Here is a 14,081-nt window from a genome sequence, read left to right on the forward strand (position 1 = left end):
TGCTGCAATGTCACGAAAAAAAAGTGAAAGTTAATATGAAAGTTGGATCAAAACGAGGACTGAAAATGTCTGGTTGTTTATCCTCTTTGATCATTCGTTTGATCCCTCATTTGTCTCGATGTGCTTTAGAAGCATATCTACCACTACTATTCTTTTTCTTGTGGAAGCGCTATAAACTAAACGTATGTGATGGACCACAAAACCAGTCATAAGGGTCAGTGTTTTAAAATTGAGATTGCTTCATCTGAAAGCTAAATAAATCATCTTTCCATTGTTGTATGATTTGTTAGGAGGAAAATACTTGGCCGAGAGATAACTATTTGAAAATCTGGAATCTGAGGGTGCAAAAAAAAAAAAAAAAAAAAATCTAAATATTGAGAAATCACCTTTCAAAAATCGAAGTGGTCCAAGTTCTTAAAATCCAGTTTTGATATAGTAGGAAATTTGCTAAATATCTTCATGGAACATGATCTGTAATTAATATCCTAATGATTTTTGGCGTAAAAAAAAAAAATTAAAACAGAAACATGGAATTTAAAAAAAAAATAAAAAAAATGAAATTTGGGGAAAAAATAAAACCGGTGATTCCCTTAGATCACGTCTTTTGATAATTCAACTACGTGATTATTAATTGCGTGAACGATTTCGGCCATTTGTCGTGATTTCGCAAAATCTGTCAGCAAGTGAAGAATCAGGCTAAAATCATGCAGTGTGAATTCAGAATCACCCATGTTCCTCATCAGCTCAACCGTACTGAATACCAACAGTCTTCTGCATCCCTGTGCCTGTGACCTATATTACATGAAGAGGATTAATTCACCTTCTCTCCTCTCATCTGTTTGGGTTTGTGCAGTTGTGTTATGCAGATGCTGCTCAGCCTTTTTTCAGCATGACTCTAAATGAATGGGTAACACTTTAGAATAAGGTTCCATTAGTTAATGTTAGTTAACTACTTTCGTTAACATGAACTAAGCAAGAACAATCCTTCTACAGCATTTATAAATCTTAGTTCATGTTAATTTCAACATTTACTAATGCATTATTTAAATCAAAAGTTGTGCTTGTTAACATTAGTTAATGCACTGTGAATTACCATGAACTAACAATGAATAACTGTATTTTCATTAACTAACATTAAGAAAGATGAATAAATACAGTAATAAATGTATTATTCATTGTTTGTTCATGTTAATTAATACATTAACTAACATTAACTAATGGAACCTTATTCTAAAGTGTTACCAATGAATGCGTTAAGTGCTGTTTAATGATGGCTTTCTTGTGAAGCGAGATGAAAGTGGGACAGGAAGGAAGGGCATATGCACTTGTGCGTTTGTACTGTTATGCAGCGTAGTAGACTGGCATAAAAATTGTACAATCTGTTGTCGAATTCCCTTCGCTGGGAATCCGAACTGGTTAATTCTGAAGCCGGCGGAGGGTAATGGAAACTGAAGCGCTATCAGTGATCTGCTCTGTCGAATGCAGGCCTGGCTCAGTGCTCCGGCACACATTCCCAATGCATACTTAATTTAGCTTTTAGTTCCCATGGTTGGGGAAAACCTGGAAATTTAAAATTTAATACAAAAAAATCTGTTTGGCTGCTTTTATTTGTTAAAATAAAATAAGTGACAGTTTAAAAAATTGCAGGTGGTGTAATATATTTTAAAATGTAATTTATTCCTGTGACAGCAAAGCTGAATTTTCAGTAGCCATTGTTCCAGTTTTTTTTAAGAATTTTTTTTTCATCATTCTCTGATAAATAGAAAGTTCTAAAGAACAGTGTTTATTTGAAATAGAATTATTTTGCAACATTGTAAATGTCTTTAGTGTCACATTTGATCAATTAAAAGGTCCCGACCCCAAACTTTGACAAGATAAATGTCAATTAATTGTTTGTTTGTTGTTGTTTTTTTAAAAGAAACCGCAATCCTTGTCTATTATAGTGTACTATTAATGAAAAGAAATGCATGTGTTCTTCTCTGGTTAGTCAAGCATTAAACCCTTTATTTTCTCTTGCATGTTGTTCAAATTGTTATCTTATCTCTCGGGACATGAAGCAGCGCCCCGGGGGCCCAAACTACACTGACTCACACATCTGCTTAAACTAGAGTGTTCTTCTGCGGAGATAACCGTAGCACACAGGCCAATCTCAATGCAGATACACTGGCCGTCTGCATGCACATAATCACTCATTAAAATGGCTTTTGGGTCAAAATAACATATAAATTGAGCTGCAGATCATTAGCAGTACAAGTAAATAATAATAAAAAAATTAAACTAGTGTTAAGCGATGTAAATAATATTTTTATTGTAACATAATGTAAATAATACAGGCCTATAATGTATATGTGTGTGTGTTCGCATGTATAGTTTTGGGTTAAGAAGATTATTTTTATTATTATTAAGAAATTGATGATGCTTATTCGGCAAAGTTGCTTTAATTTGATCAAGTGACTGAAAAGACATTTATAATGCTACAAAATATATTTCTCATATAATTATTTTTTCACATAAAAAAAAAAAAAACATTAATAAATAATTTTTCTTTAGCACCAAAATCGTATTTTCTAAAGTGACACTAAACTTAAATGTTGATCTTCACGCCTCTTTGGACCGAAATCTTGCTCTAAATGTCAAATAAACCTCCGCCTGATGTTTAGACCCACTTTAACATTTTAGTTGTACTCTGTTACTGTCTCTGACCTTCAGTACTTCCCCAGGTGCAATCTGTGCAGCCTCCTACAGACTTCCTTTTGTGATTATTTGTAAAGCTTTTCATAGTAAAGCGTGAATCATTCTGCAAACTTCTACAATTTCTCTTTATTCATGTATTTATGCCACCCAGTATTTTTATTTTTTATTTTTTTTTTTTTGTGATCCAGAAGTCTTAAGCAAGCAGTAGAGCACCAGTCCATCTACATCAGTCTCTTAGTTTAAAGGTCTCTCTCTCCTCCTCTCTCATTTCCTCTCGCTGCATGAAGGAGAAATGTTACAGCGTTTGAGGGATGTTACTCTAAATAGAGTCGTCTATGTGGAGAAGCAGCAGATCTTACTGAATTAAAGCAGTCGGGCAGGAGAAGCCAGCTCTTTCTAGTCTTGGCCTGCTCTAGATCTCTCTCTCTCTCTCTCTCTCATTCTATAACCCCAACAGGGTCAGTTGTGAGCATCACTGTCTGCTGAGTCACACAAACAGCAGAGAGAGAGAGAGGGCGAGCGAGTGAGGATGTGAACATGAGGGGAAATGTAAAGGAGGTTGTTTTTTTGACCCTCTTTCTCTCTATTCCTCCTCTTCCTCTCCGCTCATGTTTTCCTCCTCTTTTGTTATGCATTCCTCTGTTTCTCAATGATGAGCTGCCTGAGGTGCCACACTGAGCTGTTGGGAATCAATTACACTTTTCATTTAGGTTTAAAGAAGCATAGTTATTTTCTAGCGTTTTATTTTACCCCCCCAGAAATCTTCTTGCAATGCAAAAAAAAAAAAAAAAAAAAAAAAAAAGAAAATCTGTAATTTAGTTTATTTTACATCCTTTGACCGATTCTTACAAATAAAGGGATAGTTTATGAAAATATGAAAATTGAGTAAACTGTTGTTGTTGTTGTTATTAATCTGGTTTCTGTTGAGTCCAGCAACTGGATAGTTCAAAAGTAATGTTTTTATTTTTATTTTTTAGCAATGCTTCAAATTGGCTTCATCTACAGATGTTTTTAGATATTAATTTAATCAATTATAGTTGATTTAGTCATTCAGACAAACTAAGTCGATTTTGAAACTATGCAGTTTTGCACATCCAGTTTTTACATTTAAAGTGTTCCGTTTTTAAGATTTAATTAATGATTAGCTTCTTCACACGCTCCAGTTTGGGAAACCGTGTAGATCAACTCATCCATTGATTTCAAAAGAGCAATGAAAACGCTGTTTGTTTTCAGTAATATTCACCATTTAAATAGATGCAGGATTTGATGTAGTTGACTGCTGTTGTGTTTTGAATTTTGCTCATGTGTAGGTTATTCTTTTATTTGTGTCTGTAGCGTTAGGAAATGCTCATTTCTGGCACTAATGATCATGTGACTGTTATTAATTCGTCTGTGGTGATGAATGGGTGCCGCTGATGACTGCAAAGCTCATGTTTGTGCTGATTGAAGAGTTTGACTTAATGACGTAAGAACTGATCTGTGTGCTGCTCACAAGTCATATCAAAGATCTTCGTCTCTTCTCACACAGTCATCAGAGAAATTAAAAAACATTGGCCTCTCTCATATGCCATACACATACACACAGCATCACAACTTTTGACTTTTCATTTGACTCTAAAATCATTATATTGTTTCAATTCTTAACCTTTAAATTTGAAAAGCATGTATATAGGCATTACCACATATAAACCATTTCCCTCCACAAATTACTAGTGTCATGTAGGGTTGCAAAGGGGTGGAAAATGTCTAATAAATCCATGGAATATTCAAGAAAAAAAAAAATCTGGATAGTTTCCAAAATTTCTGGAATTTTTCCGAAATTTGCTGGAAATTTTCCACCTTTTTGCAACCCTAGTCATACATAGTTTCATGCTGTGATGTAAAACTGGACTGGATTTCACATGTTTTCCAAGGTTTCTCCGTATGAGGGAGGCCTGTGGTTTAGAAGGACAGGACGAATGTGGACACCAACATGTCAAACGTATGTTTTATTCAGAGGTTTGATGCACTGCATACACACACATGCATTCACAGATACACTAGTAATGTTGATACCTTTCCACTGGGACCTGATGGCACAAGGAGCATTATATAGAGGAAAAGTCAGAGTCTAATGAATTCTCTCTCCTCGTTTCTACCCTCCATTAATCTGAAATAAACCTGCTGGCTAATCTCTCAACCTTAACACAAAGCAGCCATAGATTCACAGTTATTCTTCCCAAATAGATGTGGTTGTTGTTATTAGACTGACTCTCACATCTTGCAACCTGTTGGTTCTGCGTTGCATCATCAAGCAGGACTCCGGCTCTGGTTGCTGGAATCTTATTGGTTGCAGATGTCTGGATCTCAGCCTATGAGGGACAAGGAAAATGCTGTCGTATTCTGAGTCGTCGTTTGAAGCGAAGAAGGTAGAAGACGGCAACTCTGTGCACGAGTTGAAAAGTGACAGAAACAGAAAAAGGGAGAGATAAACAGACATGATGCAACCAGAAGACATTGTTCTGCCTGTTGCTGGTGGAACAGGTCAACCAATCGCTTTTGGCCTTTGCTAAATGATAGATGTTATTTTGGAAAATGTTTAGGGTTCGTGCAAATTGTGAAGGTTTATCACCAACGTCTAAATTAGAGAAATTGAAGAATACAGAAGGATGTAACCTTACACTGAAAGTGTGTTTAAGTGATTCTATCACGTGAGTTTCAAGGTGAAATGGATGTTGTTGCATCAAAGTGTAATATATAATGAAAAAACCTTTGTGAGGACTTAGTTGTGTCCATTGGTTGCTGATTTGAGTTTAGGATGTGGGTGTTACGTACATTAATGAATGCATGTTTGCAGATGAAGGTGGGGTTTAAGTATGGATGATGTCACTCTTCACTGGAAGGTCAAAAAAATGTAAAAGATATACATGGTAATTTGTTTGCAATACTATCTGTAACATGCATTTAGAAAATAGATGGGAATTCTGTGAATGTATAAATTTGCTGAAATTGCATGCCATATAATATAACAATGTGTGTTCAGATTCAATTAATTTGATTTATATAGTCAGTCAAAAAAGAATTTATATAGGAATGCATTTTATTTATATAGTGAATGTCATAAATTTAGATGGCAGACACTTTGACGCACTTTATTTGCTCGCGATCAACAGCAGACGTCTGATCTGATGCATTGTGGGAAATTGCGTTGTATTGCATTTCTTTTGCCTAATAAAAATGTATCCAAGCACATTTTGAAAATGTAAATGACGTTTGAAATGCGCTTCAGTGGAAACCCATCTACTGTTTTGAACATTTTAATGTGTTTTACTCCATTGACTTGATTTCTACAAACTATGGGTGGAGTCAGATTTCTTATTAGTGATTATTGCGAGCATGTCACTAATGCTTATATTAAACCCAGCACAGGGATAATTGACCTTAAATTAAAAACTCGGACATCATTTACTCACCTTCACATTATTTCAAACCTGCATGACTTTGTGTATTCATACAATATTTTGAAGAACGTTGGGATTCAAGCAACAGTGAGACGTTTCTCAAAATATCTTATGTTCTGTAATGACACAAGGGTGAATAAATACAGAAATGATACAATTTTTTAAATGTTGTTTTATATGTCCTGTTATGCAAGGGTTGAATGAAGCTGGACTGTAAACACATGTAGTGGTCATAAAACAAGACCGAATTGCTGCTTTTTGTTTTTTTCTTCATGTAACTTCGGCTGATTTGTGTCAACTCATGTTCCTTTAAAATCCCAAACTGTACAGCAACGTCTTCACTAACTCTAAATGAAATTATCTTAAATGATCTGGAGCGAATGGGTTTTATGAGTGCATTGTGCAGAAATGGATATATATTTGTTAGATGACTGTGAACTCTTATTAACCTTTATGCCAGTCACAATCAGAAGCGGCTTTACCTGTGTCCGGTTGAGACTTCTGTTACCCGCAGTCTATTTATCTTCATTCAGTAATTGAATAGTGAAGATTTCATTTATTTGGTCAGTGGACTAAAGGACCTCACTTACGCTTATGAAACTGAATCGTGTGTTTCATGGTTTAGGATCAAGTGTCCAGTGCGTTTGCTCGTGGCACTGGTGGTGTAGTGGTTTTAGATCAGACCGTAAGGTTGTAGGTTTAGTTTACTGCATGCTGGAGCAAGATGTTGTTTGCAGCTGTTTTCACACTAGGTTTGACTTGCAATATGGATTTTCATTTACAGTATGCTACCCTCTCCCAGGATTGAGAAAGGCTTGCAATGAAAAAATTAAATTAAATTAAAGCACTGCAATTTAAAGTTGGCATGAAATCAAAAATGACCTTATTTATATAAATGCTTCTTGGCTTATTGTGCACAATTTATCATTGCAACTTATTAAAGAAAAAACTGTTTTTTCATAACATTTCATCAGTCATTGTTTTATTTTGCTTTGCTTCTTAAACCTATTTTTTCTTCCTGATTTCACAAACATTTTAGGTTGATATAAATAATTTATTTGCAAGTGTTGTTGTTGTAGTTGACATCCCCCCCCCCATACTACTACAAACATTTGGCTGCATTCTACTATTCAACAACCTTTTTTTTTTTTTTTGCAATTCTGTTTATATTTGCTTTTTCTTTTTTCTTTTTTATATCATATTTTTAATGTGTGTGTTGGTCTCTCTCTGTATTGGATACCCAGTACTCTCAGCAGCTTTTGTTCCTGGGTCTGGGTCAGATGTCTGCAGTGTTACATGCAGGCGGCCGCTGTATTTGTGTGTGCACATGATGATCAATGCTGGCACACGCTGAGCCGTCGTCCCATGATGCCTAACCAAACTACCCCCAGTGCTAACACATTTGTGTCACACCAGTTTACCATCACAAACACGTGTGCATGCTCAAGCATGCTGAGAACAACACTGTGTAGACTTTGTGGATGGGAGAGACCTGTACTCAGCATAAAAGTATCTAATCATTTTACACTCACTAGTATCTGTGGGTATGTGAGGGTCATGTATGTGCATGAGAAAATATATTATTCCTGGTGCAACAGCATTGTGGAGATATTTATTTATTTATTTTAGTTGTTGTTATTTCTTTCTTTTACTTGTTTTTGTATTTGCTTATTTACATATTGTATTTTATTTTATATATTTTTTTATATTTACTACTATTATTTCCACCTATTTATTCATTATTTTATTGTATTTATTATAATTAAAAAAATAATAAATAATTATTATAATTATAATTAATACATTTAATTATTATTAAAAAAATAAAAAAAATATATATATTTTTTTTTTTTTTTTTTTTTTTATAAAGTTTTTTGCATTTGAGCAGGATGCTTGCTTTATTAAAATGTTTAATTTAAAGCACAATATATAGTTTTGTCATTATTTACTAAAGGAAGTTTTCTCACGAATATGCTGGTCCCTCAATATTGTGCCAATAGATCAGGGCAGAGACGCTAAAGCTCCAAAATGAATAAAACAAACAAAAAACATACTGTACCATAAATCTAGTCCACTTGACTTGTATGCTTATATTTTATATTAAAATGTCTTTTATCACTCAATTTATTTATTTTTTTTATAGAATTTCTGAAGACTTGGGAAGTGTTCCATTAAGTCATTACTTAAATTCTGAAACAAAAACGGTTTAAAATTTCAGATTTTTTTTCTTCCTCCAAATAAGAACAAGTGAAACTGGTTTGAGGTGAGGGTGAGTGAAGGATGACAGAACTTTCACTTTGGGGTTTACTCATCTTTGAAGTCTCTTGTCTGCTGATGACCCTCTCTCGGTCCGTCTTTAATGCGCTGCGTTCTGTCCGCAGGCTGAGCAGGTCAATGCCGGGCCTGCTGAATGAAGTCGAGCAGAAGCACGTGGACATCAGAGGTTCTGTCTAACTCATGATGCCGTCGTCCACGCAGAAGGGAGGACTGAAGGACCCAGAGACGGCCAATCTCTTCTTTAAAGATGACCCGGAGGAAGTCTTCTGCGACCTGCACGAGATCGGTCATGGGAGCTTCGGAGCGGTGTACTTTGTGAGTACTCATAACTTACAGTACGTCATGCACTGGGGCATGAATGATTAACAGAGTTACATTTTCACAGTTTTTGAGTTGTATTTACAGTGTTTTATGGTTGCTTTTTTTGTTAGGTTTAGTGTTCTGGAGTTCATTTTTTTTTTTACTCAAAATGACCCATTCATACTCGAACAATATCCACTTATTGTTATCATCATTGTGTATTGTTTACTTATAATCAATGTTTCTTTGTTCATTTGGGTAGTGTAACTACATTGAGTAGACATATTATCTTAAAACCAGGATTAGAAGCTGTTTGCATGCTTGCTTACTAGTTTGTAAGTGATAACACATGCTTTAAAAACATGATTTTATTCTCTTTTTTTCAGTGCTACATGAGTTAACATTAAAAATCAAGTAGAATATACTCCAAAAAAAAAAAAAAAACTGACCATGTTAAATTAATTAATTTCCTTTGCTAATTTGAAGTATGAACAGGTTGTGCATCAGTGAAAACAACTTTAGCACTGATCATGTTAATGGAGTCTCTTCTGCCAATCAAAAATCAGAAAAAAAAACACTAATATTGTGAAATATTATTACAATTTCTAATATTGGTTTACTATTTTAATATAAATTAAAATATAATTTATATCAGTGACACGGCACTGTATTTTCAGCATCATTACTCCACTCTTCAGTGTCACGTGATTATTGATGATTTATTATCAGTGTTGAAACTGTTGTGCTGCTTAATTTTTTTTGGAACCTGTGACTCTTTTTTTTTTTTTCTTTGATGAATGAAAATGAAAAAAAAAAGAAATTATTCAACTGATAACAAATAAATGTTTCTTGAGCAGCGAATCTTTACATCAGAATGATTTCTGAAGATCATGTGACACTGAAGACTGCAGGAATGATGCTGAAAATACAGCTTCGATCGCAGAAATATATTACATATTAAAGTATATTAATATAGAAACTTTTATTTTAAATTGCAATAATATTTCACATTTATTTTTGTTTTCATATATTTCTGATCAAATATATACACCCTTGATGAGCGGAAGAAACTTTTTAAAAACATTAAAAATCTAGATAAAGCTGGAGTAGTATTTTTCTCTTTCCAAGTTCTGTAGAAGACGAAAGGCACATGGAGACGTCAGAGACCAGAAAAGCTTTTAATACCTAAACTTTTTCTCTTATTCTCCCCGTCAGTCAGTACTTATCTATAGTTCAACTTGGAGAACATCGTTTAGTTTTGGAAACGGCTCCTAAGTGCGGCGGTTCTGTCAAATCCTCATGACAAGTTCTTGTGCATTTCTTATTCTGGGCGCTAATAGCATAAAGCCTTTGATTCCAAATCTGTTGCAAGACTGGAATCCACCGTGCAAATCCCACCCTTCTCTCTCTCTATCGGTCTTTTTTTCTCAAACGCTTGTTCGCTTGTATACAGACTCTCCATCCAGATGTAGATCTGGACTCAAAGGGAAAGAATAGCTAGGAGATGCTGCTTAAAGACAGATGTTCATTCGGTGTAAATGTGAGGGCCAGCTGTCCTCATGACGTTACTGACGTCTGCCACACACACTTCTGTCAACAAATATACAATCACGTCTCATCCTACACTGCTGTTCACATGTTTAGATTGATATTGATATGTTAAACTGATGCTGTTATTCAGGAAACTAAAAAAAAAAAAAAAATATATATATATATATATATATATATATATATATATATATATATATATATATATATATATATATATATATATATATATATATATATATATATTTTAAACTCTTATCAAAGAGTCTTGAATTGTTTCCAAAATAATATTAAGCGTCATAGTTTTTTGTAACTGATAAATGTCAGAAATATATATTTTTTTTACCACCAAATCATCATATTTTCATGATTCCTGAAGATCATGTGATACTGACGACTGGAGGAATGATGCTGAAAATCCAGCTGTGCATCACAAAAATAAATTACTTTATTTTGTATTTATTATAGTTAACAATTTTTCATTTCAACTGTCTTTTTTTTTTTTTTTTAAGACAGAAGATGCTAACCCTGGACATTGAATTGCAAAGTTTAATGTGTAATTTGCATCTAAATGCATGATTCTGTACATTTCAGCCATAGTCACCACTAATAACCTAGTACTCCTAAATATAATGTAGAAACGTTTGCACACTTTGCTGCTTTGCAATGATTTGTATTGTGAAAAGCGCTATAGAAATGAACTTGAATTAAAAAATGAAAAAAAGACTGTGTACGTTAGCATATCAATATTACCAATATTGTCTTTTTTTTACAATTTCAATATTGGTTAAATTAGGATGATAATGGAAACTGATAATACTGAGGCTTAATTTTTTATGCAAGTTGCATGAAGTACTAAAAAGCTTTTTGTTGTACCTTTTGGATAAAAGTGGCAAATGCCCAAAATAGTATAATGAATTGTTTTGCTTCGCTGCAGGCCCGAAACTCCTTTTCCAACGAGGTGGTGGCCATTAAGAAGATGTCCTACAACGGCAAGCAGACCACCGAGGTGAGAGACAAACTCGAGTCTTGAACGTGTTGCTGTTTTAGCCTCCAGATAAAGCAGTTCTGTATTCCTTGAACTCGTGTGAATGATTGAATCAAAGCATTTATAGCTGCAGTAACCATTTGTTTAACAATATCGTTTAAATTTGTGTTTTAAAATTGTGTCTGTGTGTTTCTTTGGGTTCAGAAATGGCAGGACATCATTAAAGAGGTGAAGTTTTTGGAACAGTTGCGACACCCAAACACCATCGAATATAAAGGCTGCTACTTGAAGGACAACACAGCATGGGTTAGTGCTGCCGCTAACAAAAAACAATCATTATTTACTATACACTGAATTATATATATTTATAAATGACAAAATATTTCTTTCCATCTCCTTTTTCTTTACGTATATTTAGCTTTTTATTCTTGTCATTAAAACAGTGTGTACATACTGGATATTATACATTACAACTGTAAATTATTATTACTATTATTACTTGTTTATACAAACGTTTTCTGCAAACATGCATATTTCCCATCTATCTGCCTGTCTCTGTCTATCTATCTATCTTTAAACTTTACAACTGCTTTAAACTTCAAACTAGTTGAAACTGAAAACCTTCAAACTTAAAGCTTTTAAAAATACTTTTTAAAAAAATTTGCGTGGCTTTTTCAAGCCAACCTAAAGGTTTGTCTACACCTTTTTTTCATCTAGTTATTATTATTACTTGTTTCAAAGTTTCTCTTCTCACATGCATCGGAAGGCTGGGGAGTTGTCCGCATGTTTGTCCTTGTTTTTTGGTGTATTTCTTTTGTCTTCTGTTATGTCTCATTTCATTAAAAAAAAATAAGAAGCAGAAGAAAAAAAGAGAGGGATATATATATATATATATATATATATATACAGTAATGCATTTGTGAACCGAGGGAACGACCGTAACAACTCCTTAGTGTACAGTACATTGAATTAATTCCCAGAATTCCCTGGGGCAGCCATGCCTCCTTTTCACAATTCATCTGCTTTTTTTTTATTGATTTTTTTTTTTTTTTTCAGCTTGTGATGGAGTATTGTCTCGGCTCTGCTTCAGACTTGTTAGAGGGTGAGTTCACACTTGAAATGCACACTACACACTCTCAAGTATGCAAGTAGAGTGCAGACACACACACACACACACACACAGAGGATCAGTCATAGTTAGAGCTGTCATGTGTTTGAAGGCCTTTATTATCCACATCTCAGATGCATGATAAAGCCTGTTGTGTTTTATTCCATGTATGCCATCGCGTTCATGTTTTTGTTTCCTTCAGATGTTGGCAACATGAACAGCTTTAATGATAGACTGTTGATTTCAATTATCGCTCCATATATATATGTGTGTGTGTGTGTGTGTGTGTGTGTGTGTGTGTGTGTGTGTGTGTGTGTGTGTGTGTGTGTGTGTGTGTGTGTGTGAAAGAGGAATTTAGAATCTCTAGTTTAACTGCCGTAATGTCATGGTAATTCAGTCGGCATGGGTTTAATTCAAGGCCATGTTCTAATCGTTCTCGGTCCTGGTCTACATGAGGATCAGGTGTAGTGTCCGTCCACTAAGCATCGCATGACTCTTTTTGAAACTTTTGCTTTTTCTTTGTTCTTTTTTTTTTAGCACCATCATAACAAAACCACCAAATGTTCCCATGCTGTTTGGCACATGTTAAGATGTCATTAAGCATGCTGCTTTTATTTTCCAGTTCACAAGAAACCCCTCCAAGAGGTTGAAATTGCTGCCATTACCCATGGTGCCTTGCTAGGACTGGCTTACCTACATTCCCATAACATGATCCACAGGTGAGCCACCGTCTGAATGATTTCTGTTTACACAATGTTAGCTTCCTCTGTGTGTGTGTGTGTGTGTGTGTGTGTGTGTGTGTGTGTGTAAATGACAGATAAGTCTTTATCTGACAATCTGTTTATAAAGCAAACTTGGGTCATATGTGCTTTTATGCTTACCATAAAGCAGTGCTATTTTTGTTCCCCTTACCTTTGTTTACAGTGACTGTATATACTTTGCAATTTAGTTTTATTTAGTTTTTGTTTTTTTTTCCCACAAGCATCGACTGTCTAGAATGATTAGAAATGGATTGCATTAATTTTATTTTTATTTCAAGCGTGTACTCTTCAGATTTTAAAGCAACAAATCCTGATGATTAAAGTAAAGTACTAATCTATGACAAATCTGCATAACGTTTATTCAGCATGCTTTAACTGCTTCACAACACGAGTGTTGAGTTCTTTTGTGTTTTATTAGCTTCTATTATTTAAATAGAATTTGCCATTCATAATTTTGTTTTAAATTCCTCCATCAGATCTCAAACCTGTACTAAACATGTATAAAATGGCAAATGAAATGCGACAACTATGTCGATACTAAGTTAAATGAAGTCGATCCAATTATAAATTATTTTTGTTGGTCATTTTAGACTTATTTTTTAATTAAAAGGTGGTTGGAATGCACTGCTTTAAATGCCACTCTAAAGATTTTATTTTTATTTTTATGTTTATTAATCTGAAGCTTTATCAGATATTGAAATGTAAAATCTTATAAAGTGCTTGTGATATTGATGTGAGTTTGTTGTTTTTATTTCTACTGTGTTACTACTATCTGTTTTGTTTTAAATACATTGATCTTGGCATAAAAATAGCCATAGATGCTGTTATGGCGATAATATAAACAAACAAATAAATAAATCCTTATTTTTCCTATTAAATATATTATATTTATATAAAATATAAATATATTATATTTTTTATATTAAATATCAAAGTCTACTCTGAATATCAAAAGAGCTATTTAT

At 34.0% G+C, this 14,081-nt stretch overlaps 1 protein-coding gene across 2 annotated transcripts in view; it reads left to right on the forward strand.

The window, feature by feature from the left end:
- Nucleotides 1–14,081, forward strand: part of LOC127957972 (serine/threonine-protein kinase TAO3) — a 49,622-nt gene that overhangs the window by 15,163 nt on the left and 20,378 nt on the right. For both annotated transcript variants that reach the window (XM_052556718.1, XM_052556717.1), the window contains exons 2-6: nucleotides 8,516–8,726; nucleotides 11,197–11,268; nucleotides 11,452–11,553; nucleotides 12,304–12,349; nucleotides 12,978–13,074. In XM_052556718.1, the coding sequence (XP_052412678.1) occupies nucleotides 8,592–8,726; nucleotides 11,197–11,268; nucleotides 11,452–11,553; nucleotides 12,304–12,349; nucleotides 12,978–13,074 (452 nt within the window). In that variant the 5' untranslated portion in view covers nucleotides 8,516–8,591. The remainder of the gene's footprint in view (nucleotides 1–8,515; nucleotides 8,727–11,196; nucleotides 11,269–11,451; nucleotides 11,554–12,303; nucleotides 12,350–12,977; nucleotides 13,075–14,081) is intronic.

This window comes from Carassius gibelio, chromosome B5 (assembly GCF_023724105.1).
Source record: "Carassius gibelio isolate Cgi1373 ecotype wild population from Czech Republic chromosome B5, carGib1.2-hapl.c, whole genome shotgun sequence".
Lineage (NCBI taxonomy): Eukaryota > Metazoa > Chordata > Actinopteri > Cypriniformes > Cyprinidae > Carassius > Carassius gibelio.